General features: G+C 36.0%; 1 protein-coding gene across 4 annotated transcripts in view; it reads left to right on the forward strand.

Annotated features, from left to right (window-relative positions):
- Positions 1-27,890, forward strand: part of ADGRB3 (adhesion G protein-coupled receptor B3) — a 717,179-nt gene that overhangs the window by 354,217 nt on the left and 335,072 nt on the right. For all 4 annotated transcript variants that reach the window (XM_025444944.3, XM_025444946.3, XM_025444947.3 and 1 more), the window contains 2 exons: positions 7,653-7,721; positions 10,973-11,081. In XM_025444944.3, coding sequence (XP_025300729.1) covers positions 7,653-7,721; positions 10,973-11,081 — 178 coding nt within the window. The remainder of the gene's footprint in view (positions 1-7,652; positions 7,722-10,972; positions 11,082-27,890) is intronic.

Consider the following 27,890-nt stretch of genomic DNA (forward strand, 5'->3'; position numbering starts at 1 on the left):
CTATGTCTTAATTTGTTGTGAAGTATTTTGTCTGTTCACTTCTTATAAAAAAAAATTAAGTTCAGGTATTCTTTAGGGGTGGTTAGTTTAAAAAAATACTTTAGGACAAACCCAAGATTATTTGTATGGTGATATTTCTCAATTTCACTTCTGTATGCTTCTTTGAAGAGAAGACTAAGAAGTAGAGTCACAGTCAGATCAGAGGAGGTTGAACATATGTCATCTATGTCTTCATCTGTAATCTGGGTGTGTTCATGGTTTTGTATATTCCACATGCATATGTCGTTGGCCAAGTGCCTAGAGGCCGAAAAAATACATGAGATTTACTGTACTACACCTTGAACCCTCTTTGGGTTTTTACGTTTGTTAAATGCTTAGTCTACCTCCTCTTGATTAATCTCCCTAGTGGAGTGTCTTGTTTCTGAATTAATTTTATTCTGTCACCTTTTAATCCTGTTTCTCTTCCTACCTTCTTATCTCCCATCTCTCTTACTTATTCTTCTTCCTATCTAGTCTGTCACCAGTGCTTTAACTTTGACTTCATCCCATTCAGCTCTATTCCTGAATTATCTTTTTTTAACCCCCCCAAAGGCTCCAGTTTTCTTTTTTTTTTTTTTAAGATTTTATTTATTTATTCATGAGAGACACAGAGAGAGAGAGAGAGGCTGAGACACAGGCAGAGGGAGAAGCAGGCTCCATGCAAGGAGCCTGATGTGGGACTTGATCCTGGATCCCCAGGATCACACCCTGGGCTGCAGGCGGCGCTAAACCGCTGCGCCACCGGGGCTGCCCTCCAGTTTTCAACTAGAACTAATGATTCACAAATGTTCACCTTTTAAGCTTCCAGCCTGTAGTTAAAATGGCCTGCTGGGCCTCTTCTCTTAGATATATTATGCACTCTTCATCCTCAGACTGAACAAAATGAAACTGTCTTCTTTTGCAACACTGCTATTTCCTCTTTGGTATTTAGCATAGCTAACTACATCATCATTCTAAATTGCCTGAGCTGGGAGCCAAAGACTGATCTTTGATGCTGTACTCTCTCTTCTGTGCAGTCTGTCACCATGTCATATTGTTTCCCTAAACCAAGCTACCATCATCTCCGGCTTCAATAAGCAAGACAGACTACTTTCTGACCTCCTTGTTTTCCCTCTCACTCTTCTGCACTTTGTTTTCCACTTAGCAGCCAGAGGCAGATCTTTTATTTCTAATGAAACTCATGCCATATAACTATAGCCTGGGATCAAGGCCCTTTATCTGAGCTCTTGCCTATCTTTTCTATCCTGTGTTCATATTCTCTCCTCCTCCTGCACATCCACTCCCTGTTTTAGACCACTACAGCTACCCTGGCTTTCTCTCAATTTTTTTTTAAACTTATCTATACCATCCCCTTTACCCTGGGAAATTGTACTTTTTCTTCCCATTTTTCCTGGAACTCTCTTCCTTAGGTCTTTCCACAGATGCCTCTTTCTTTCCATTCTGTTCTCTGCTTAAATGTCACCTCATTAGAAAGATGTTTCCTGCTGAACATTCAACCCAGAGCAGTCTTGCATAAATGTGCACACACTCCTCCCAACCCATCAGTCTTTTCCCATAAACTGTTTTTTTTTCTTTTGTATCATGACCTGAAATCATCTTATTTATTTGCTTATTTATTGCTTTCTACTTATCCACTACAGTGTAGGCTCCATGAGAGTAGGAACCCTCCTGTGTCTTCCTTATTCACTGTGGTATTCTCAGCACTTACAACACTACTAGGTACTTAACAGGTGTGCAATAGATAGATAGATACATTCATGCTTCTGTAGTATTTTCCATGTCTTCCCTCACCTTCACATTCTCATATCCACTGTTCTCCTTTGTGTCTTCATAATTGCTCTTTTGAGCTATTGAAAAACTTACCTACTGATGTTCCTTTCTCCAGTCTTCTTCCTTGCCAAAGCCCATGATGCTTTGCTGACTTGGTTATATTTTTATAACTTTCTTTATGCTGCTCTTTTGTTAAACAAAGTGTCCATTCTATGACCAAATTTATTCTGCCAGGGGTGGGACAGTGGTAATTATAGTAGTAGGGAGGGCTTGCTGTGTTTGCCAAAGAGTGAGCTGTGTTTTTGGAAGAGGAGGCCTTCTTTATTAGTTGTTGCTGGATTTAAACCTGAGGACCAGAGTCAAATATCCACAGCTGCTTACAATCCATTATTTAAGCCCTACAACTTCTATTCCAAGAAATATGTGTCTATGCTTAGGGTGGCCTCAAGACTTCAGTATGCCATTTTAAATAGGAAGGATTTGATCTCATATTCATTCAACATAGTCAATTTTCTTATCTGTAAAAGTAATCTCCTCTCCTGGACATAGTGAGGATCCTGCTGGCATTGATACATGGCTGAAGAGGGTATTGAATTTGAAAGGAGGCAGATAATTAAGTGGAGGCCATTTATTGATTTTTAAAAAATTCTTTCAGTGCCTAGCCCATTGTCTTCTGCACAGTAGGCATGTAGTTAATCACTTTGAAATATTTGAGTATTTACATTTTCCTTGCCTTATGCTATACTAGGGCATAAGGGTGAACAAAACCAGATTATAGGATGGTAGAGGGAAAACTGGCCCTAAACTGACCATCATACAAGTATATCATAATTTAAAAAATGATGATATAATTGAAAAGAAGCCTATACGATTCAACTATAAGTCAGCATGTTTGTCACCTTTTAAGTGGGTGCTATACAGCTGGGTGGCTGCCTGCATCACTATCTTTTCTTTTATGTTAGGGTAAAGTGCAATTGTTCATCCTTGAGTCACGGCATGGTAGTTTTGATGAGTTGCTTATGCAGGGATGTAGAGATGGAGTGGAGCCAGAGATGCATATTAATTCATCCTGTCTTGGGAGAAACCAACTATCAGGAGAGAGCACAAGATCCCCTTACATAACCACTTCCTTTACATCATATTTTTATGGTTGATTACTTCTGTGAACTGAAAGTTTCCTTTGTCCATGGATTTTTCTTTTTTGTCAATTTTAAATGATGAGATATTGGTAAATGAAAAATAACATTGTTCACTGATTATAATCAGGATATGCAGACCCTATAAACTTAGGATTGTTGTGGAGGTGATCTGATAAGGTTCTTCTGAGGGAGTTGCATGTAAATGTAGATGTGAAGAATAAGAAAGAGTTATTTGAGCAAAGAACAGGAAGTAAAACAGTCAAAGAAAGGTAACATCATTTTATAGGTCCAGAGGCTAAACAGAAGAGTGGGATGAATGGAGAAGTCTGATGAACCTGCAATATAGACTGGGGTAGGATAGCTTAAGATAGAATTGGAGCAATAAGAAGGGGCTAGATCATGCATGACCTTGCAGCTCTCAACTGCTGCAGACTGGGTAATCAATGGCCTGTCCTGGTCTGTGCAACCTTATCCTAATGGCTTGTCCCTGCCTTTTTGTTTAGCCTTAATGCCTTTTTATGGTCCTCCTGTGTTTCTAGTCAGGACCACCATGATTCCTTAAAGACTATCATGATCCCTTACAACTTTTAGTTCTACATTATTAAATCTATTCCTTAGGGCTTATCTTTGTCTCTCAGTGCCCAAACATCTTGCTGATGGGTTAAGAGGAAGAGCTCAGCTCTTTCCTGGAGCTCGGATATCTCAAATCACTAGCTTAATCTACAGCTCTGTTCCCACAAGGAATTCAGTAAAAGCTAAATGTTCAGATATTCTTTAGTATATTTATAGAAAATTTTATATAGTATGTGAGAAATTTATCAAGCAGAAGCCAGTAAGATGTAAAACAAATAATTAAAAAAAAATTTTAAAAAAAATAAAAAATAAAACAAATAATTAGTTACCAGTTTGCATAAAATAGAGTGGCCTTTTAGTCTCATATGGCTAAATGTGGCAGAAACACTTATGGCTTTTCTTTATAACATTTACTACACGGAATCTCATAATACTTCCTACAAAGAATAAGTGAAGAGTCATACCCTCTGACCTTTGTGTCCAACAAATGTTTTTGCAATGCCTCTCACCTAATGGGTATCCAATAATAACCACATTGAAAACCCTCCCGGCAGAGTACATTTCTTAGGAAGGACAATTGTCTCCTCAACAAATGACAGGTTCTGAAGTTAGTGGTGAATAAGCTCTGTGCTCTACATACTGCTTAGAGAGGAAGAGGCAATAAAAGAGGAAGGAGAGTGAACCCCTGGCTGTGAAAGTCTATAGCAGCATTATAGGCACATATTCACCATAATGTGACCATAAATACAAATCATGCCACCAGTCATAAAAAAGATAATATGAAGGGAATAAAATCGTAAAGCCACCATATATTGAGCACTTACCACGTGTCAGATACTGTGCTAAGAATTAGCCCTAAGCTTCACAATGGCTCTGGTAGGCAGCCATTATCTATCATTTCTATCTTATGGGTTAGAGAAGGAAGGCATAGGTGAGTAACGTTAGCCTAGAACCACACAGTTAATGAATATTGGGGAAATTTTAAACCAGGTCTGCCCTGTTCCAGTGCTAAACTCAGACTTGACCAAGGATATAATTTTTCAGAACAGTCTAGATCACAGAAATCAGGACTGATAAAAACAAAAAACAAAAGCCTCTAGACAGTTGCAACTCAGGGGCTGACATAAGTGACCTGACCCATAAGTCATCAAAAGAGAGATACTACCAGAATTAGCAGAGTTCCTGAAGAACTCTAGGGAGCAGTGCATCTGCTGCCATGGAAGTTGGTTCATACTTTCCTCAAAAATTCAATCAAGTGGCCTAAAATGTTATATGTCCCCTTCTCAAAAAAATACTACTCTGTTTGATTCTACTCTGTTCTCAGTCTGATCTTTGAGCAAATGTCAAAGTGAATTGGTACAGGGATGAGAGCAGGGTCAGCTTAAAGAATGGGGTTTGAGTTTTATTCGAGAGTCTGCTGTGTAGTGGCTGTGTGACTTCATTATTTCCTTTAAGTGAGAACTCTATTAAATACCTGCCAAGGACAAGGCATTGTGTGTACTGAGGATATGCTGATGAATAAGGAAGACAGTCTCCCCATAAGTGCTGCCCTCCCCCTCACTGGATTTTCAGCCTTAGCTCACTGTGGCCTGCATGGTCTTAGAGCAGATCATTCCCACTCCAATCCACAGGGACAAGGAAGAACTTTAATCTGTACTACTTCCCAACCCTGGTTTAGTAAAGTCTGACTTATTGCCTTGGAAGGTGATACAAGAACATTTCTTATACTCTCTGCTTAGTTGAATGTATATTTTAGTAATTTATGTTTTTTGTATATGCCCATTGGCAATTTAAGGAGAAAAATTGAACTCTGAATGTATCATTTTGATCAAGGAATTGTGTGTGCTCTCTGGCCGTCATGTATAGCGCAGAGTCACTGACCCACTATTGGTAAAACATGCTTTGTGAAATGTTTTCTCAGAAACAGAGATGCATTTGCACAAATTGCTTCTCATTCTCTTGGTGTCTCTCGTTAGTGGCGGCATGCATTTGTATGAAAGCTGGCAGGGGTTAGGATGCAGACCGCGGTCATGGACCTCAGCACAGCTAACTGGCATGTAGGAGGATGAAATCTGCAACTTTTGCCTCATTAACACCATGTCCCCTACTGAGTTAACCAGCCATAGGCAATTGGAGAACTCTGAAGGTTAATTCTTTCTGCCCATAGGTAGAATTACAGCTCAATGGACTAAGCCCTTAAAATGTTATCACTCCAACCAGGAAATTTTAAGTGGAAAAAATGGCTGGTAGTACGAAAAGGTTAAACCAACTGAAAACAGGTCTAAAAAGGACTTGCAGTTTTTTTCAAGAGTTGCAGAAAATATTCTGTGACTTTTGCAAAGGCTGTGACTTGAAACATGTTTCAACCATGTGATTACCAGGAATTATGAAAATAAATAGTACAAATAGGGCAATTAAATATAGATATTCACAGCTTCAAAACACAAGAGAAGAGAAAATGGAGGAGCTTTGTTTTTCTTCACCCAGGTGACTTTCTTTGGGATTTGAATAAAGATCCTTTTTTTTAATTATTAAAGATTTTATTTATTTATTCATGAGAGACACAGAGAGGCAGAGATATAGGCAGCGGGAGAAGTAGGCTCCCTGTAGGGAACCTGATGTGGGACTTAATCCCAGGATCATGACCTGAGCCAAAGGCAGACGCTCAACCACTGAGCCACCCAGATGCCCCAAATAAGACCTTTTTTTGAAAAGCTAGATAGGGAGGAAGGCTGATAAGTCTAAAAAAATTGTGATTATTTTTCCCTCAGGGAGCTCCTGTCCTGAGCTGATGTATCAGTAGGAGGCAGTGCTCCTGGTACATTACTTACAAACCAAGCAGAAGAGATGGGCTTTGAGGACACAACCAAAGGACCCCTGTCCATGTAGCTTAAGATAAATGCCATGGCTTCACTTTGCACTTCCCAGGTCACCTGTGACCCCCAGTCACTATTAGTTTTCAACAGGCACTCTGGTCTCTTCTCCTGGCTCCTGCGTTTTGGAGACACAGTATAGTATGGGAGGACAAGAAGGTCTCTGTCTGGTAAAGACCCCTCGTGTGTGAAATGGGAGGTTGCATGGATGAACAGAACTGAGTGTCTTCCCTGTGTAGGTGGGAAAGGAAACATGAGTGCCCAAACACACCTATTTGCACAGAAAGGGAAAACCAAACACTAAAGCCAATAGGTCTTGAGCAGTTAGGCCATAAGGATGAGGATGAGGATTTGGCACTTGAATAGGGACATGCTACTATGTCTATTCATCCCTCTCCATTTTGGCTGGCTGGCAAAAGACAGAATAAAGAATAATTATTTGAGGGGCACCTGGGTGGTTCAGTGGGTTAAGCATCTGTCTTCATCTCAGGTCATGACCCAGAGTACTGGGATCCAGCCCCACATTGGGCTCCCTCCCTCAGTGGGGAGTCTGCTTCCCCCTCTGCCCCTGATCCTGCTCATGCTCTCCTGCTCACTTTCTTTCTCATATAAATAAATAAAATATTAAAAAAAGAATAATTATTTGAAATAGCTAGGATTTATTGAGCGCTTACCATGTGCTTTATGTCAGGTACTTGGAAAAGCCCATGTCATCTTTGCAATAGGTAGTTGGAAAAGTTAAAGAAAAATAATAGCCAGGAAGTACAGACCCAGGATCCAACTGAGGAAGTCTGTCACATGCCGCATCCTTACCCACAGTCTATGTCTTCACTACAGTGTTCTTCAGAACAGCAGTGTAACTGGCAATCATGGTTCATAATTAACTGGATAACTTGTAATTAGACATATACAAGGGATTTTCAGTATTCAAGGAAGAAAACTTATTTGTAAGGAATAATTATAAGATAGTGTAACAGAACACAATATAGAGACTATAATGAAACCTATAATTGTAAGCAAACATAAGTATTTTACCGATTCTGATGTTTTCTGAGGTATATATGTGAAGGTATAGAGAAATCCCAGAAGTATGGTGCTGAGAGAGGGCCCTCAGATATCTTCTAGAGTAATATTTTAGGGTCAGAAAGCAATATGGCAAACTGTTTATACCATTACCACACAATCAGTTCAAATGAATGTTTTTGTAAAGTATATCCCCTCATGTAACATTAAGTCTTTTATCTAATTTAATTTGCAGAACTTCTTTCAAATAGTTAGCAACCTTCTAGATGAAGAAAACAAGGAAAAATGGGAGGATGCACAACAGGTAAGATTGGAGCTGCTTCAATACTTAAAATGAAATTGGCTAAGTAAGGCTTAAAAAATCTGTGAAAAATTAATGGCTTACTGTTTCAAGAACATAAAAGGAGACTTTGAAAAGTCATCCTAGATTATGTTATACTAATTTTAGAGAAAATAAGTGATCTCTTTTATCCTCACGATCAGTGGACTGAAAGATATTATAAATGTGAAAAAAACTAAACAGGTTTAAGTAATTCATAACTTTGAGGTATCAATGTATAGTAACTATATGCCTTACCAACCAGTTTTCTTTCCTGCCTACAGACTATGGGAGAAACAACAAATCCAAAAGCACATATTACAAACCTAACTGTGGGGTGATAACAAGTAAAATCATTTGCATTTACTACCACACTATGTATAATCTGGATCACATATGCAGATGTGCATTTGGATTCAAAGCCAAGAGTTGTAAAAATGAGTTCTCATAAGAAAATTTGAATTCTGCTTTTTTTTCTCTTTCTGGTCTACATGATCAGTATAGCAGGTGCCCTTGTTGATTTAATTATTGTTTTAAAATACCTTTCACTGCAATTTGTGCTATACTGACATAAGTATGGTTAATAACACTTTTTTTTTTTAATTACAGAAAAAGAGGGTTAACGTCTAAGAAAGGGAGAATAAGCATGCTTTTAAAAATCCTGTGGAAATTTAATTTAACTGTGTATTAAAATTCTTTAAGTTTTCTACTTGACCATTGCTAATTCCAGGAGAACAATGCAATCTTGAAAATAAGAATATTTTCTGAGGTTTAAATGAACTATCTGTCCCTTTTCCCCTTATAATCATGTTCTCGGCCTTCAGGAGCAAAGCATGCCCTTTATTCCTGTTATGCTGGAGATCTAAAAATAGTCCAGTGTGGATCTACCTCATTATAAGGTACAAATTCTGTGCTTCTGGCCATAGCAAGAAAAAAAGATCACTCCTTAGTGTAAGACCCTAAATCTATCTTTTTCTGCTAGCTTGAATTATATATTTGTCCTTGGCTTTTTTCTAGAGGAGAGCCTCATTCATTCACTGTAAGGAAATTGTGTCTTTCCCTAGAATACAGCTGCAGAGGCTAAGTACATCTTTCCAGAATGCAGGAGACTATTAATTATGGATATATTTAGAACAAATGTATAATACTCTTTTTAAAACAAGACTGTAGTTCATCAGATGGTATTATTTACTGTGAGGTCCCAACTTGAATGAACAGTGAGTAGTGGTACAACTTATTGTCAATGGAAAATCCTGAATCCCTAATCCATCTATTTATTTGTGATTTTGATTTAGCTATATTCTTATCTTTTAAATATTTTTCAGTACTGATAGTCCTTAATAGCTTTTTAAAGATAACTACTTGGATATAAATAAAGATGACTACTCAAAGTTAAAAAAATAAACAACTATTTTGTAGCTTTTACTAAAAGATTTTGTTATAAATGCAGCCACATGGTAAATGAGTCTCCCAGTTTGTGGCAGAAAGGGTGAATTCCATTTGCCACACAGAGTTCATCTTAAATTCACCTGGCAATGGGGTGACCAGTTGTTAGTTAACTGGCTTTATTTAAAAAAAAAAGTGATTTCTATCTTCATGAAGGTAGTTCTGCGACTTAGAGCAAGGTGCCTGCTGAAGTTAGCACTCCTCCCATAGAAAATGAGAGATCAAGGCCCTGTTCCCCTTGTTATTACCTCTTTCTCTCTCTGAAAGGCATCCCTGGGTCTTTAAGCTGGGGAGAGTCTACTTAGCTTTTTAAAAAGATTTACATACATTGCGCAGAGACAGAGAAAGAACAATTACTAGCTTTCAAAAGTAAATGCTTTAAGAAAAAGGGTAAAGGATGTGGGGCTGGGAGAGGGAGTCTCTCATTTTCAGCAGAGAGAATTAAGCCTCTTATTTTTAATTTGTATTTACCCTTGCACGACACATACTCATATACACCTACACAAAAACAGTAGAAAAAAATACAGCAGTAGCAGAAAGCTTGGAGCTGTTGGAAATTTCATGCAGATTTTTGGAATGGTGATGATGAACTCTCAGAATTCATATCTAATGACTGGAAACTAGGTAAGAAATAACATCTCTCCCCAAATTTTCCTCAAATTAAAAAATTTACAGGTATCCATGCCACACATCTCTGAATATAATAGCCATTATTCATGTCTTCAAATTTATGTAACTATATTATGCATTCTCAGGGTCTTAATTTTAGCAGGGCACAGCCACAATCTCCTGTAAACTTGACACATTGCACCTGCTGTCTGCCCTGCCCAACATGTCTCCCTCTTATTCTGGTTCCCTTCCAGCTCTGATTGTGTACTTTTCTGCTGATGAGACTGTCTCTTCCCCTATGCACTAGCCTTTGTAAAGATAAAGCCACTACAATTGTAATCTACTTAATTTTTTAAATGGCTACAAGGGGCAGTAGGGCTGAATAGCTAAAAGAAATGAACCTAACTTCAAAAGACTTTCTGCTTTAATGTAGTTATATAATGCAGGCTGACTTTAGAAGCATTATAGGTTACACATAGCAACACTCATATGACCTTCTAAATGGCCCTCACTTCCCACAAACTATGAACTATAGCCAATATCAGGTTGTCTTTAAGCAAAAACTCCTCCGTTTGCAGTGTATGAGGTGGCATGGTGTTGGATCTGCTGTGTATATGTACATGTGAAGCACCCACACCAGAGCTATTGTCATGATCCTGAAATTGTTGCTAAAAGTATTATTCATTCAATAGCTATTACAGTTATAAAAGTAAAAGTTTCTCCTAAGATACAAAAGTTACTTTGTGGTGAACTTAATAGTTTGTAAATATCTTCATGATGACAATTAATGTGGTTTTATTTTCCAGTGGCCATTATATAGGTAAGTAAAAATTATAAAAAGCCCCCAAATTTCAGTATTTGTACTGTTATTTAAGCGAGGGAAGGATCCTATAAAAAGTAAAGATGGGCAATTTCAAGTATACAATCTGTTAGATATTTTTAGTTTCCTTAAATTTATGGAGGATTAATCACTGCAGCATTTCACCTTCAGAGTTCTTGCTGTATGACACCTGGTATCATTCTCAACTGTTGGTTCAAAGATACAACTGCTGCCAGTTGCAGAAATGTCTTCACAGAAATCTGAGCTCATTTGTGACCTCATTATGTAGTTTTTGTTATTCCAGTTATATATTCTATCATATAGGCTTTTCATTCCTTCTAATTTTTGCTTGTTTTTGTAGATTTATCCTGGCTCAATAGAGTTAATGCAGGTGATTGAAGATTTTATACACATTGTTGGAATAGGGATGATGGACTTTCAGAATTCATACTTAATGACTGGAAATGTAGGTAAGAAATGGGATTTTTTTCCTCCAAATCATACTGAATTAAAAAAAAATTGCAAGTATTTTCGCCATACATTTCTAAGTGTAATAGTCATTGCTCGTCCTCAAGAATATGTAAGTAATGTATTATGAATAATTTGTGTCTGATTTTTAAATAGGCCCAATCACATATACATTACACACACACAAACACACACACACATACATGCATTTGTATGGATTCCTAGTGTTTATCTCCCCTATGTCTGCACATGTATATGTAAAGGAGAATATGCACTGCTTTTTCCATTTGCCAAATGTTCATTGCTATCTGACCTAATGTTGAAAATATGTAATATATATCTTTGTGTGTTTTTTTTTAAATGAGTCTTCATGTTCCATATATTATTCATGAGGATGCCAAGTTAGTTTCTGGGTAGGTGTCCCAAAGATGTGCTGAATCAGCATAGGTTGTAGAATGTTTCAGAATAGCTGTAAGGGTCATGGTCATGGTGCTATTGCTGCTGGTGCAGTTTTCCTGAGTAACTTCCAGGGCACAGTGGATTCCTCTGAGCCCTCTGTGGTGGATTCTGTATTGTCAGAGCACATAAAGTGAAGACTTTATGTCTATTATATTTCTTCCTTTAGTTGGCTTTAAAGCTCTCTCTAATATGGAGGAATTATACAGAGAAGCAAAACCTACACACACTTTAACGGTGCCACAATCACATTGAGCCAACAGCAGCAATGTTAACCAAATGGCAGATTACTCTTTGTAGTAAAAAAACATGGCAAGAGCAAAGAAATAGTCTCCTTAAATATTGATATATTGAGTTGATATAGATTTTTTTAATATTTAAAAAAATAAATTTATTCATTCATGAGAGACAGAGAGAAAGAGAGAGAGAGAGAGAGAGAGAGAGAGAGGCAGAAACATAGGCAGAGGGAGAAGCAGGCTCCATGCAGGGAGCCCGATGTGGGACTTGATCCTGGGACTCCAGGATCATGCCCTGGGCCCAAGGCAGGTGCTAAACTGATGAGCCTCTCAAGGATCCCCGTGAGTTGATATAGATTTACAGTTTCTCATTTCTTTAAAAGTTTCTTCTCAAATGTTGCTGTGATTCAAGTTTTCTGTCATTTGTCATGCCTGAGTAGTCTTCCCCTGAAGACCACTGAACTATAGAGAAACATGGCTTGCCTCAGTATGTTTAAGCTTTAATTTCTGGATCAGCAAGAAACCTAACTTGGTGGAGTGTTTGACTAGAGGCATTCAACTAGTACAGAACACACAAACATGGGATATATGGGATATACGACAGATATAGATAAATGATTAAGACTTCTGCTGGTTCACTTTATGCTTGACTTCTTCTGAAGGTATTGGAGTACTAAAGGAACTCATGTGATTGATCCTAAGATATCTTCCATCAGAATGACCTCAAATTGCAATGGGTAATACCTAATTGCTGATAATATTCTTTAGTTGAGGAAGATCTATGCAGTGCAGTTCTTAAATGGGGGCATTTCCATGCCACTCTACTATCTTCATGCATCATAAGGCCTTCCAGTTAGATTTATGTTTTAATCCACCTTCTGAGGAAGTTTGAAGGCCCAGACTTTCCCTTTGAGTGGGTGTTTAGCAGCTTGTGCTGGTTCAGAAATGGAGTGTACTGTCTCTTGCTCTAAGCAATGAGTGATGAGAAGAAAAGGTGACCAAAAATAGTATCTTTGTCAAAGAATAAACTCAGAAATCAGAGAAAATCCAAATTAAATGTCCATTCTAAAAAATGGCTAGGCAAAGAGAAGTAAGATCAACTCTGTAGAAAAAGGGATAGTATATTGGGCTATGCATTTTCCAGCTCAGGGAAGGAAGAACCTAGAGAGATCCTTGGGATGCTGGTTATTCAAGCTGGAACAACTCTCTGAAGGGCTTTATGACTTCTATGGTGAGGAGGACCCACGAAGGCTGCTGTGCCAGATTAGTCCATTCACAAAATAATTTACAAGGAAGACTAAGGGGAAAACACACAGAGGTATTGTTTCTTTGATTCTTTTTTGTAAATGTTAACATCTAATTCTAAAAGCCATTGCTAATCAAAAGTACCAGATTGAAGGGTGCCCAGGTGGCACAGTCAGTTGAATGTCCAACTCCTGATTTCTGCTCAGGTCTTGATCTCAGGGTTGTGAGATTGAGCCCCACGTCTGTCTCCATGTTCAGCACTGAGTCTGCTTAAGGCTCTCTCTCCCTCTCCCTCTGCCCTCCCCCTCCCCCCCCCATTCTCTCTCTCTCTCATAAATAAATAATGAAAAAATCTTTTTAAAAAAGTATCATATTGATACATGGCATTTATTCAGTTTAGAAAAAAACTGTAAAAAAAGAAATGTCAATCTCAGAGTCTAGTAAACTTAAATTTAGATTTAAGTACATTGTTTGAATAACAGTAATAAAATCCTCTATAGTCTAGTATAATTTACTACGAAAATCCCATAAATTATGAACATTTATTACTCTTTATCTTTCTTTTGACTTACTAAAATTACGTATTTGAAAACTTCGTGCATTTTTTGCATTAAGATTCTGTTTTCTAGGTTTGCCTACTTCCTTTATCATCGCTAAACTTTAAAAAGTATATTAGATATAGTAACTCAAGGCAATTTAGTGCTGCAAATAAAGCCAGTATTGTCTATACTGTTTTCAGTCTTGTGTAAAGACAGTGTGATTTGGCCTTCTGATCACTTATTTATAAATAATTTTGTTTTTTAAAGAGGTTATATTCTGTGAATAAATATCCCAAACATTATTGTACAACCTAAAAGAGATTTTATTTATTGTTGATTTCCTTCTAATACTAGCCCAGAGACTGACTTACAGTTTAATGTCTAGAAGTAGATTAGGTTATTCTCGATAATATTTTGGACTTTTCCAAAGTATATCAATATATTAGGTTCTCTAGAGAAACAGAACCAATAAGACATAAGTAGATATATAGGAAGAGATTTATTTTGGAATATTGGCTCATGAAATTATGGAAGCTGAGAAGACCCACCATCTGTTGTATGTAAGCTAGCGTCCAGGAAAGCTGATCAAGTAGTTCCCAGTCTAAACCTGAAGGCCTGAGAACCAGAAGCACCAATGTCTGAGGGCAGGAGATGAATGCCCCAGCTCAAGGAGAGAGCAAATGTGCCCTTTGCCTTTGTGTTTTATTTGGCTCTCAGATCATGCCCACTTGCATCAGTGAGGGAGATCTTCTTTACTTAGTTTAACTGATTCATGGGCTAATGTCTTCCAGTAATATCCTCATAGATACACTCTGAAATAATGTTTTACCAGTTATCTGGGCAACCCTTAGCCTAGTCAAATTGACACATGTAATTAATCATCATAATCTACTGGTATCAAATTAGATAATATAAATAATAATTACTATTCATATTCTTCGTATTATACAATTTGGTGCTAGTGTATATAAAACATTATATTGTTTTAGCTGATATTTCCAAAGTTTTTGGACAAGGACACACACAGAATAGTTTATAGTAGCAAATTGTGAAATATGTGAGTTGTCATTCATTTGTCTTACATTCTTTGTCCAAATATTAATTAACCAACATTAAGCTCATTATACTAAGCATACACACACACACACAGACATATGCATGCATGTGCACATGTGTGCTCATGTATGCCCATGTAAACACACATATGCACACAGTTTATGAATAATAAGTAGAGACTAGGTAACTAAAGAAAGCTTGCTTATTCTTTATACTCATTTTCTTCAGGGAGTGTTGGATTAAGACTACTTAAAGAACCACAAGAGGTCATCATGTCTTTTAGTAGATTAATTTTTTTTTTTCCCACAAAGCCTGTATGCATTACCACCTCACTTTTCTGGGATACAGTTGATAGCCAAAAATAAATATTATAAAGACCATAAAGTGTAATAAGAATCTCAGAACCTTACTGATAGACTATTTTATTTCAACTTTAAATATGGTTTCAGGATTTCTGTTTTTTGGTTCCTGGTTTAGATAGAATGAGTTGGAAGCAGAGATAGTGCTGTAAAAAACACACATATAGCAAATATAATAGCTGAAATGCTGAAACAATAGGGACAAAGCTGTACTGAAAGAATATAGCAGAGTATGGAGCCCATTCTGTAGGAACAACCAACTCATGGCTAACCTTTGAGAACATTAATTCTAAGACTTAAGATCACAATTTATATCTAAAAATCATGGCCTTGGGATCCCTGGGTGGCGCAGCGGTTTAGCGCCTACCTTTGGCCCAGGGTGCGATCCTGGAGACCTGGGATCGAATCCCACGTCGGGCTCCCGGTGCATGGAGCCTGCTTCTCCCTCTGCCTATGTCTCTGCCTCTCTCTCTCTCTCTCTCTCTGTGACTATCATAAATAAATAATTTTTTAAAAAAATTTAAAAAATTAAAATAAAAAAATAAAAATCATGGCCTTTATTCCTCAAGATAAAAGTGCCTATAATTTGATTAAGATGACAAGAAAATAAGTGACATATCTTAGAAAGATTTTCTTCAAGTAAATTGAATGAAAAGTTTTGAAGTATCTTTTTTCTAAAAAATGCCCCTACCTGTATCAGCTTCTGATAAATGAAATGTTATTATATGCTAAAAAAATCTGTTCATGTTTTGGTATAATTGCATGCATGTTCATTTTTGGAGGGGGAGGGTCCATAGCTTTGATCAGTTTCTCAAAAGACTTATGGTCTTAAAAAGTTAATGCAAAGCTTGAAAAAAAATATTCTATGAACAAAGATGTTAAACAAGCTAATGCATTTATAAAATGATTGAACTTAAATAGAATACTTATTTTTCATATTCACATATAAATATGACATTCAAAATAGACACATGATAATTATAATAAATGAAAGTTAATGAGCACTTACTAAAAACTAAACACTAAGTAGCTTATATAATTACTGAATAAATGAATGAACATGAAAAATTGATATGGTACAGAGAGATTCCAATTTGCAGTATGTCTCAGTTTATTGCAAAATTGCATTCTAAATGTTCTAAATATAAAATAAATAAATAAATAAATGTTCTAAATATGCTGAGTAGGTTAAGTGGTTTTTGTCTTAGTACAATATGTGAATTTTTCAATGTATTTTTAAAAATATTATTTTTATCAATTAGGTCAGGGAGACTATAAATATTATTTAATATGAGTTAAAGTTGTTTTTCTTCAACAAGAATATTCTTTGAAGAGTTGTTTAAACTTACTTTCTGTTCTTTCTCTGTGAACATTTTCTCTTCAATCCCTTGCAGCCCAGTGTTTTCCTCATCACTTCTCTGAAACTCTTCCTAGAAAAGCTTTCTGGAACCTCCCGACTGTCAAATTAAATCTCCTCCCATATTTCAACCTTCATGTCCCTTGTGTCTTGCTAACCATTCTCTCTTTCTTGAAACTGTTCATTCTTTTACCATTTTAATATTTATTACAGTATAAAGTAGAATCAAAGGATAACAATTAGACTCATGATTCAAAAATATTTAGATTTTTTTGGAGGCAATAACATAAAGCAAGGAAAGTGAGACACTGAAAGGGAAAAAAAAAAAAAAACATTATTTGAGAACCAGTGATTTGCCATTCAAAGACAGACTAGAATGTATGAGATCTTACATGACGAGAGCCATGAGGCATGTGCATGGATTTCCATTGTTCTAAGGATTTGTCTAAACCTTTAACAGAATGTTTTATAGTTTTTATTATGGTTTTAGCCATCAATTTTCCACTGTAATTTCAAGTAGCATTTATATTTACTTTATTTATTGGTAAGAATAGACCTTTAGAATTTAAGTATTTTAGTTTCGGACTTATAACTTGAATTGTATTCATCAAACTGAATTCAAGGAAGATAATGATGTTTTATGTGTTGCTAGCCCACTGACTCTGTTCAGTTAAAATCAAAGAAAATTATCTCTTCCTATAAGCAAAACCTTTCCTGTTATTCAAGTCATTAAAATAAATGACTAATCTTCTCTACAAGAGGATATTGTGGACATAAAAGAATTATATAAGTAGGGGTGCCTGGGTGGCTCAGTGACTGAGTGTCTGACTTTGGCTCAAGTCATGATCCCGGGATCCTGAAATCGAGTACTGTATTGGGCTCCCCATAGGGAGCCTACTCCTCCCTCTGCCTGTGTCTCTCTGCCTCTCTCTCTGTGTCTCTCATAAAATAAATAAATAAATAAATAAATAAATAAATAAATAAATAAAATCTTATTTAAAAAAATAATTATATAAGTAAATAAAATACACTTTGGTGTGTATCATATAAACCAAATGCACAGAGATTCCTTACAAGAGATGTTGTTCTGTGGTTAGGATCTAGAAAACTTCTCAAAGAAGGAAACATTTAGTGTAAATTTCGAGGGATGACTGAATTGTTGACAGTTCAATATGAAGAGAATGAGTGGCAAGGAGATGGTTACACTCCAGAACAGTCTTTTAACAAAAACAGTATAGAGTTGTCAAAGTTGAGATTGTGTTTAGCAGATAAGTGGTTTATTTTGATAAAAACGTGTATGTGCAGAAGTAAAGAAAAATGAAATAAAATTGGAGAAGTATGCTGAGGCATGGTGTCGGATGGTTCTGAATTCTGAAGACAATAGGGAGTTACCAAATCTTGACCTGATGAGAGCTGTCCTTGGTAAGATTTTATATTAGAGCAGAAATAGAATTTTTTTTTAATTGAGAAAGATTTAAACATGGAAACTGGAAGGCCTTTTACAATCCATGGAAATAAGGAAGATTTGAATTAGTGGTAGTAAGAATAGAAACCAAATCATGGCTATGAATTTGAGATCTGAGGTAGAAATGATAATATTTTATAACTTAGGGTATCAGAAAGAAAGTATTAATTATGATTATATTTATTCAACAAACATTTAAGAGTGTTTCTCACATATTAATGTTTCGATGCAAGTGTAACCCTTAAGTGAAAAAATGAAGTGTAGTCTTGGGCTTTAGTAGAGAAGTCAAATTTATCATATATATTTGATAATCAACTGCGTAAAAGTGATATCTGAAGTCATAAAAGGTTTCTTTTTTTCAACTACCAGGACAGTAATAAGAAAGAAAAGATGTAAGATGATGTCCTTACTAAAAAGAAAAAAATTGTAAATACATGTGATAATGGATGTTAACTAGACTTATCATAGTGATCCTTTCATAATATACAAATATCAAATAATTATATTATATACCTGAAACTAATATAATGTTTTATGTCAATTATATATGAATTAAAATTCTGTATATATGTCTGTGGAGAGATCTCTAGGTACAGCAAAAAACTAGATTAATGTATTTTGTGTTTAAATAAAATTTAGATGTTATACTAGATGAAGGTTTATATGTTACAGAATAAAAATCAATGCTGAGGGGGAAAAACAAAACATAAAAACATGGCAGATGTCAGAGTCAGAATAGTTGGAGGTAGTAGGTATAAAGAATCCCAGAACAGGGCAGAATAAGATCAGTGATGTGTAATTAGTAGAAGAGAGAGAATATTTCAAAATGAATACTTTGGCTAATATCAATTGCTAATAAAGATTAGGTTACTAAGAATTAAGAAAAATTTTATGTGACTGCTGATGATATAACTTAAAAGTTCTCCAGGAAAAGTGCAGACACAATGAACAGGATCTAAATTTCTGAACTCTTTAGCTGCTTTCAATGGATTACATCCTTGGCTTTTTGATGCAATTATCTCCAAGGATTTAGTTGGCATAAATGAATGTTGATACACCCCTAACTACTGTCTCATAACTATTCCTTAGGAACTATTCAAAGTTGACAATATCAGATAAGAAGGTAATATTTTTAAACTAATAATATTTCAAAATACAGAATATTACAGTTATTAACTGTAAGGAATTTTTTTTTAATTTTTATTTATTTATGATAGTCACAGAGAGAGAGAGAGAGAGAGAGAGAGAGAGAGAGAGGCAGAGACACAGGCAGAGGGAGAAGCATGCTCCATGCACCGGGAGCCTGATGTGGGATTCGATCCCGGGTCTCCAGGATCGCGCCCTGGGCCAAAGGCAGGCGCTAAACCGCTGCGCCACCCAGAGATCCCTAACTGTAAGGAATTTTATTTTTTTTCTTTGAATGCCAAGTGTCTTCTGTACTTTCTTTTATTATCGTCATAGCCTTTGCATCAAGATACATAGCAATGATAGCAGGTTTCTTTTTAAAGCTTAGTATTAAATATTAAATATCTTTCCCCATTTTAATTTTACATTACTCTGCCAAGAAAAAAAAAATTAAAAATCAAGTTACTTGAAGCCTGGACACACTTCCATGATTAGCCGGGCTATGTAAAAGTTGGTGGCTTTGTTCTTCCTGCTGTAAAAGCAGATCCGGGCCCAAGAAAGATGGGACCAGGTTCTAATTGTTTTTGAAAAGTGTGCTACAAAAATGGATGGCCTGTTATAAGCCAGGTTACAAAGTAAGGATGGGGGTAAGGGAGGAATATTTTTCTCCAGAAACAGAATTTCTGAAGAGTCTCAGTTGTAAGGAATTTTAAAAGTTGTCCTTATGTATAAACCCTAAGAGATATGATTCTGGAAAGTATAGTTTCAGTTCTTCTCCAGTAATCCAGTAAGGCCAGTGTCTTGAAAACATTAAAGTTGAGATATTTTTCTTTGCCAAGCTAAATATCACTGTCTATTTTGGTTTAGAAATAGGAAACACTAGGCTTTTCAGAATGAACATTCATACTTGATATTTTTCTGAAATTGAATCCAAATTCAATCTGAAGAATGACATAATACAATTTTGACATCTCTTTTCTCTCCACAATGCTGTCTCATCAACATCACATCTATGTTATTTCTTACACCTACTGATAAATTTAATCATTTCTTTGGTAGAATATCTTGTTCTTCGATTGAGAAACCAACCTTCAATCTGATGATGTAATTATAAAATAAAGTGGCTTCTCTTTTCGAGGCTTATCTTCTTTCCATCATTGCTTACTTTTGTGGTTCATATATCCCATCTCTAGCTTTCTTTCTTTAAAAATCAGACACTTGTAGTCACTTGACACCAACCTTGAGGAATACACAATTTATCATCTTTTTTTGTTTATCTGTAGCACCTGACGTTGGTTTAGTCTGCTAGACTTGAGTCGGGAAGTGTCAGATTCTTCTTCCTCTTAATGGCTCACTACTGCTCTTTCTTGCTAGACACGTGAAGCAAGTGGTGTGTCCTTATGTAGATCACAAATGAAAAACTAAAAATACCTGTTTGTTCCTCGTTTTTGCTTTCTTTCCTTTTCTTTTTTTTTTCTTCTTTTCCTTTCTGTTCTTTTCTTTTTAAACAAGTACTATCTTGAGAAAATAAATAGTTTAAACGTAGTTTTAAACTATGAGTTGGGATGGTATGCAGCACTATGAGTTCTTTGATTACTTCTCATTGAATAGAAGGTATCTGATAGTATTTCCTAGGATCTGCTATTTCAAATGGCAGGGCACTGGAAGGAGGGAGAAGCCCTGGAGAGGTTATTGACAAAGGCTATCTTAGACCCCTCTAGTGGCAAGCAAGACATACTACTCAGGGGCTCTCTTCCACTCAACTGAGACCTCTATTTTAGGGGTTCCTTAGTGTCATTATAATAGATTGATAATGATATATGGATTTTTTTGCTTTAAAAGGATTTAGACATTTATTCAATAAATACGTGGCATTCTATAAATATGTGCTATTCTATGTTCTGAGAATTTCTCAGGGAACAAATCTGACAACACTCTTGCTCTCATGGAACTTATGTTTTGTAGCAGACAGACATCAAACAAGTACCATCTAACATGTCCAGGGGTTATAAGAGATATGAAAAGAAATAAAGCAATCCATCATGGTAAGGGGGTAGACAATGAAGAGGAAACTGTCATTTTAGGCTGGATAGTCATGGAAGACTTCTAATCAAAGTAGTGATACTTGAATATGGACCTGAAAGCCTTGAGAGCATGAGGCACAGTGATAAGTGGGGACAGAATAATTCAAGCAGAAAGAAAGATAAGTGCAAGAGTCATAAGGCATCCTTCTGCCTGATATAGTAGAGGCACTAAAGGAGGTGAAGATGGAGTAGTTGAGGGTGGTGTGGAGTTGAGGGGGTGGGAGAAGAAATGAAGTCAGAAAGGGAAGAGGGAGCCAGCCTGTGGAAGGCATATGACTATAGGTCTGAAGGAGATGCAAAACCATTGAAAGATGTAAGGGTAGAAACATGACTTAATCTGATTAAGTCCTAATCTAATAATTCTTGCTCTTTCTTTCTCAAATAAATAAATCTTAAAAAAATAAAAGTTACTAAGACAGAAGGTTTATTTATTTATTTATTTATTTATTTATTTATTTATTTATGATATAGAGAGAGAGCTCCAAAGTCAGGGCAGGGATGTGGAAACAGAGATAGACAAAGAGAGAATCACACGCAGGTTCCACACTCAGCTCAGAGGCTGATGCAGGGCTCAGTCCCACAATCCTGAGGTTATGACTGGAGCTGAAATGAAGAGTCCAACACTCAACCAACTGAGCAGGTGCCCCATAACAGATCATATCTTAAAATCTCTCATTGCAAGAAAAAAAATTGTAACTAAATGTAGTGATAAATATTAATGTTTTGTATCATCATTTCCTAATATATACAAATATCAAATCATTATGTTATACACCTAAAACTAATACAATGTTATATCTCAATGACATCTTAATAAAAATTTTAGAAAGAATAAGGAAAGAAAAAAAATAAATAAAATAAGACAGGCTTGCTTTGGAACCTAAACTTTAGAGACATTTAAATGTTTGCCAAAGTAGGTTTTTGACTTTTCTTTAGAGGATACAGATTTAGACATAAAACTGTCTTATTTTTGTAGTTGAGTTCTTGGAAATGTACTGGAGACATTTTCTTGAGTCCTCTATTCTTTTCACATCCTGTTTTAACCATTAGTAAACTCTGTAAGATCAAGCTTTAAAATGTCTCCAGGTCTGACCTCTTCTCACTCTTACCACTGGCATCTGGTCTAAACCAATGAGCTTTCACATCTGGACCAATAAGAATTATCATATCACTATATGCCTGTATCCCTCAGCCTACATCCTACATGGTTCCCCTTTTTTAAAGACTTTATTTGTTTATTTATTTGAAAGAGAGAGCACAGAGGTAGAGCAGGAGGGAGAAGCAGAGGGAGAGAGAAGCAGGCTCCCTGCTGAGCAGAGAGTCTGATGTGGGACCTGACCTTAGGACCCTGAGATCATGACCTGAGCTAAAAGCAGGCACTTAATTGACTGAGCCACCAAGGTGCCCCTCTCAGTAACTTTTAAATATATAATACAGTATTAGTAACTATAGTCACAGCAGTTTTTGTTTTATATATTCTTGTTTCTGAGTCCAGGAGACAGCATTGCTCCACAGTATAAGCAATTTTATACTGTGAAGCCATCAGCCTTCTGTCATCATTCCACCATCTGAATTCCTGGGCAAAAGCTAGAATGAAATCACTCCTTAAAATGACTTTTTAAAGCTCTAACTCAGATTGAGCTTCTAGTTATCAGATGAAATGAAGTCTACTTTGCCTATCATTTTAATGTTCCTTCTTCTATTTATCAAGTCATGGAAGCTCAAGAATGGAAAAATGTTTAGGGGTCAACCAATTCCAGCCATAAACTGGTCAGCTCTATTCTACTTAAACTATTTTGTAGTTTCTTTTTAAACAGAAGTATGTTTTTAATAAAAAAATACATTAAAGTACCTAAGTTGGAAATGTCTCTGCAAAGCACCTTTATCTCTATAGCTTAAGATATGTTATCTGAAGTCGTACTAGTATCATGGTTATAACTTGGACCGTAAGCAGAAAATATATATCATATTACAGTGTTTCAAATAATCAGTGCCATGTTCCTTTAGAGGGTACTGAAGTGAAAATAGTTACATAATATTTTTAGGCTTATCTAATCTATTTTATACAGCCTATTCGAGACACAATTATTCATGTAGTCATTAAATAATGATTCTTGTCCTAAAAAACTCAAACGAGAAAGCATCATTAATAGCCATTATTTCTCATTTCAAGTAACCCAGATGCCTTAAACTTTTCCTCCATTATTCCTGTATTATGCCATTTCCTAGCTCTTATTCTAACTACTTCTCTGCTGTGAATTTCTCATTTGGTCTCCAGATCTTTAACAGCATTTGCTTCTTATCCCAGTTTAAATATAGTTAAGAATAGAGTCTACATTTTGCTGTGTTAGAAGGCCTTTTATCTTACTTCCTTACATATACGTTATTTGAGTGTACATTGTAATGAAAATTCCCTAGTGTCGGACAGTGGCTATTATTCTAAGGAACTCTTTTCAGAAGTACCATTTGAGTACAACATATAGGAAAATGTCTTTGTTTTTTTTTCTTTTACTTGTCATGCTTTCAAAAAAAATAATTTGGTAAGGTATCCCTTATATTAATTATACAGCATTTCCCAAATTAACACTTTCCCAAATATTCAAGATACTACTTACTCCTAATAACCTTGCTTCCATGGTGTTAAGGTCACTCACACAATTTGTCCTACATCAGTGCTTCCCATTCAGAGTCAATGCATTTTTATCCCTTTGCATCTTAGTAATTGAAAGTTAAAGATTTGTTTCATTATCTTGTTCAGCCAACCACACTCTAACCTACTTCTATTATATAAAGAACTTCACTGTAGTTTTAATATGACTCTGGGGAAATCTTACTCATGTATTCTGTATTTTTACAGTCAAGGTAAAATGACCCCTGACCTTTATTTTCTTTTGTAGTGGTATTTTTCATATATATCTACTTTATTATGAGTTTTGAAATTGTTTCTGGCCAATTACACATTTTTAAAGAATATTTGATTACCTTTAAGGAAACTTTTATAACATTTCTTAGCCAATGAAAATTTTGTGAACTTGTTACTCGTTCAGTCTCTGTTCCTTCAATAGCTGTCTAGTGGAGAATGGATAAAGACCAAATCTTCAGCTTTAAAGCCTATTATTTGTTTTGGATTTTATATTTACTGGGAAAATGAACGTGGTCTGAAGAAAACTAATGAGGTCACAGGACTTTCATTTAGAAATGTACAACATAGAATACACAGTAATGCTCAGCAACACTGGGACAGGAATGGAAAATGCAGAGGAAACATTGACCCCTCCCTAGCTATGTATACCTATAAGAAGGAGTTCAAAGCCTAAAGGACAAAATGCATGTAACATAGATGGTGAAGATAGATGCTTTGGTGGTACATCTTGGTGTATTATTGGACATGGCTTGTGAAAGCTGTTCTGAATCAAGAAACACAATTTCAAAACTTCAAAATTTCTAATGAAAATATAGACAGAATTCATGTCTTTTTTTTCACATGTTGACACATAAATCTAATAACAACATTTTGGGGTTGAGTTTTCTGTAATTATTCTCTATGAAGAACAGGGATTGTTTTTTGTTTGTTTTTTTAAGATTGTATTTATTTATTTTTAGAGAGAGAGAGCAGCTGGGAGGAGTAGAGGGAGAGGGAGAATCCCAAGCAGAGTCCATGCTGAGCTTGGAGCCTGATGGGGTGCTCAATCTCAACTGAGACACCCAGGTGCCCCAAAGAACACAAGCTTTTGCAAAAAAGTTGCTCATGCCTTCTGTGCCCTATTGAAGCTATGAAAAGAAGTTTTGCGTAAAGGGATCAGTGTTTTGCCTCCATTCAAGAGATCCTGAAGAGGAAGAGGATTCCAACTAGGAAAAGGCTTTTAGAGATGGGATTAGAATAAGGGCCAAGTGACTTCCTAGTTCTCTGGAGACGTTGTATCTAAAACATGTTGGAATGATAGATCTTCCCCAGTGTGCCTACATTCTTCTGTTAGAGGTTAATTCCTTCAGGATCTGGTAGACACTTACAGGCCAGAATAGAAACATAAAATCTAAAGCCAATTGAAAACAAAATTTGAATGTTATAAAATAATACCTCTGGTCTCTGTTGGTTTATACAATAAAGATGTGAAATTACTAAAATTAGCATTCTGTATGCCATCTTTCCAGTTTTGCTATAAAGTGAATTAGAAGGAGGTTGCTGTGAGTTTGTGTGAATATGAAAAACAATTCCATTTTAACTGTCTCTATAGCAATAATTGCTTTTCTCTATGGCAATGGTGGTCTGCCTCTGTAATAATAAGTGAAGAGAAAAGAGACACTGATTCCTTTTTAACAAATTTTAATTTTTTTCTCCTTTTATGGCTTCACCTTTTAAAAACTCTTAATTTATTTGGTTATACCAGAATTCAATGCTAAGTTATTCCTCTTTTCCATTGCTTCTTTTGCCAAATTCCAATTAAATAAGTTTTCCTCTGAATTTGACAACTGAAAAATATGACTCAGATTAAAGACTGGTGCTCTTATGTAAATGCTAACAGGGATGCCATTTTGCATCTAGGAAAGCATGTTGACTTTGGAGCTAGATTTAGCTGCAAACCTTGACTATACCACAACAAGCTGAGCTTCTACAGTTATTTCATTTCTAAATCTGTCAGTTGGCTCCTTTCTAAAGTATAGATAATAATGTCTTCCTTAAATTATAAATATATATAATTCTCCTTGTTGGTGGGTTTTTATCTGGTTTTGGAACTAAGGTGATGAAGGCCTCATAAAATAAGTTTGGAAGTATTCTGTCCCTTTCTATCTTTCAAAACTATTTTAGTAGAATAGGTATTGTTTCTTTTTTAAACGTTTGATAGAATTCCCCTGGGAAGCCATCTGGCCCTGGACTTTTGTGTCTTGGGAGGTTTTTGATGACTGCTTCAATTTCCTCCCTGGTTATTGGCCTGTTCAGGTTTTCTGTTTCTTCCTGTTCCAGTTTTGGTAGTTTGTGGTTTTCCAGAAATGCGTCCATTTCTTCTAGATTGCCTAATTTATTGGCGTATTGCTGCTCATAATATGTTTTTAAAATCTTTTGTATTTCCTTGGTATTGGTTGTGATCTCTCCTTTTTCATTCATGATTTTATTAATTTGAGTCTTTTCTCTTTTGTTTTTATTAAGACTGGCTAATGGTTTATCTAATTAATTATTTCAAAGAACCAACTCCTGGTTTTGTTGATCTGTTCTACAGTTCTTCTTGTCTCTATTTCATTCAGTTCTGCTTGAATCTTTATTAACTCTCTTCTACTGCTTGTTGTAGGTTTTATTTGCTGTTCTTTCTCCAGTTCCTTTTGGTGAGAGGTTAGCATGTGTATTTGATTTTTTTCCAAATTTTTGAGGGATGCTTGTGTTGCAATGTATTTCCCTCTTATTAGGACTCCTTCTGCTGTATTCCCAAAGATTTTGAATGGTTGTATCTTCCTTTTTATTAGTTTCCATGAATTTTTTAAATTCTTCTCTAATTTCCTGGTTGACCCATTCATTTTTTAGCAGTATCTCCAAGTGTTTGAGTTTCTTCCAAATTTCTTCTTGTGATTGAGTTCAAGTTTCAAACCATTATGGTCTGAAAATATGCAGGGGGCAATCCCAATATTTTGGTATCAGTTAAGACCTGATTTGTGACCCAGTATATGGTCTATTCTGGAGAAAGTTCCATGTGCACTTGAGAAGAATGTGTATTCAGTTGCATTTGGATGCAAAGTTCTGTAAATATCTGTGAAATCCATCTGGTCCAGTGTATCATTTAAAGCACTTGTTTCTTTCTTTCTTTTTTTTTTTTTTTTTAAGATTTTATTTATTTATTCATGAGAGACACAGAGAGAGAGAAGTGCAGAAACACAGGCAGAGAGAGAGCAGGCTCCATGCAGGGAGCCCGATGTGGACTTGATCCTGGGTCTCCAGGATCACACCCTGGGCCAAAAGTGGGGCTTAACCACTGAGCCACAGGGGCCACCCAAAGCTCTTGTTTCTTTGGAAATGTTGTGCTTAGAAAATCTGTCATTTGCAAAAAGTGCCATGTTGAAGTCTCCTACTATTAGGGTATTATTATCAAAGTATCTCTTTGGTTATTAACTGATTGATATACTTGGCAGCTCCCACATTAGGGGCATAAATATTCATGATTGTTAGGTCTTCTTGTTGGATAGACCCTTTAAGTATGATATAGTGTCCCTCTTCATCTCTTATTATGGTCTTTGGGATAAACTTTAATTTATCTGATATGATGATTGCTACCCCAGCTTTCTTTTGAGGACCATTTGAATGGTAAATGGTTCTTCAAACGTTCATCTTCAGACTGTAGGTGTCCTTAGGTCTAAAATGAGTCTCTTGTAGACAGCAAATAGATGGGTCTTGCTTTTTTATCCAGTCTGAAACCCTGCGTCTTTTGATGGGATCATTTAGCCCATTCACGTTCAGAGTTACTATTGAAAGATATGAATTTAGTGTCATCGTAATACCTATTCAGTCCTGGTTTTTGTGGATTGTTTCTTTGGGCATCCTCTTTCTTTTACAGGATCCCCCTTAATATTTCTTGCAGAGCTAGTTTGGTGGTCACATATTCTTTCAGTTTCTGCCTATCTTGGAAGCTTTTTATCTCTCCTTCTATTCTGAATGAGAGCCTTGCTGGATAAAGTATTCTTGGTTTCATGTTCTTCTCATTTAGGACCCTGAATATATCCTGAGAGCCCTTTCTGGCCTGCCTGGTGTCTGTAGAGAGGTCTGCTGTTAATCTAATATTTCTCCTCATATAAGTTAGGGATCTCTTGTCTCTTGTTGCTTTAAGGATTTTCTCTTTATCTTTGGAATTTTCAAGTTTTACTATTAAACGTTGAGGTGTTGAATGGTTTTTATTGATTTTTGGGG

This window comes from Canis lupus, chromosome 12 (genome assembly GCF_003254725.2).
Source record: "Canis lupus dingo isolate Sandy chromosome 12, ASM325472v2, whole genome shotgun sequence".
Classification (NCBI taxonomy): Eukaryota; Metazoa; Chordata; class Mammalia; order Carnivora; family Canidae; genus Canis; species Canis lupus.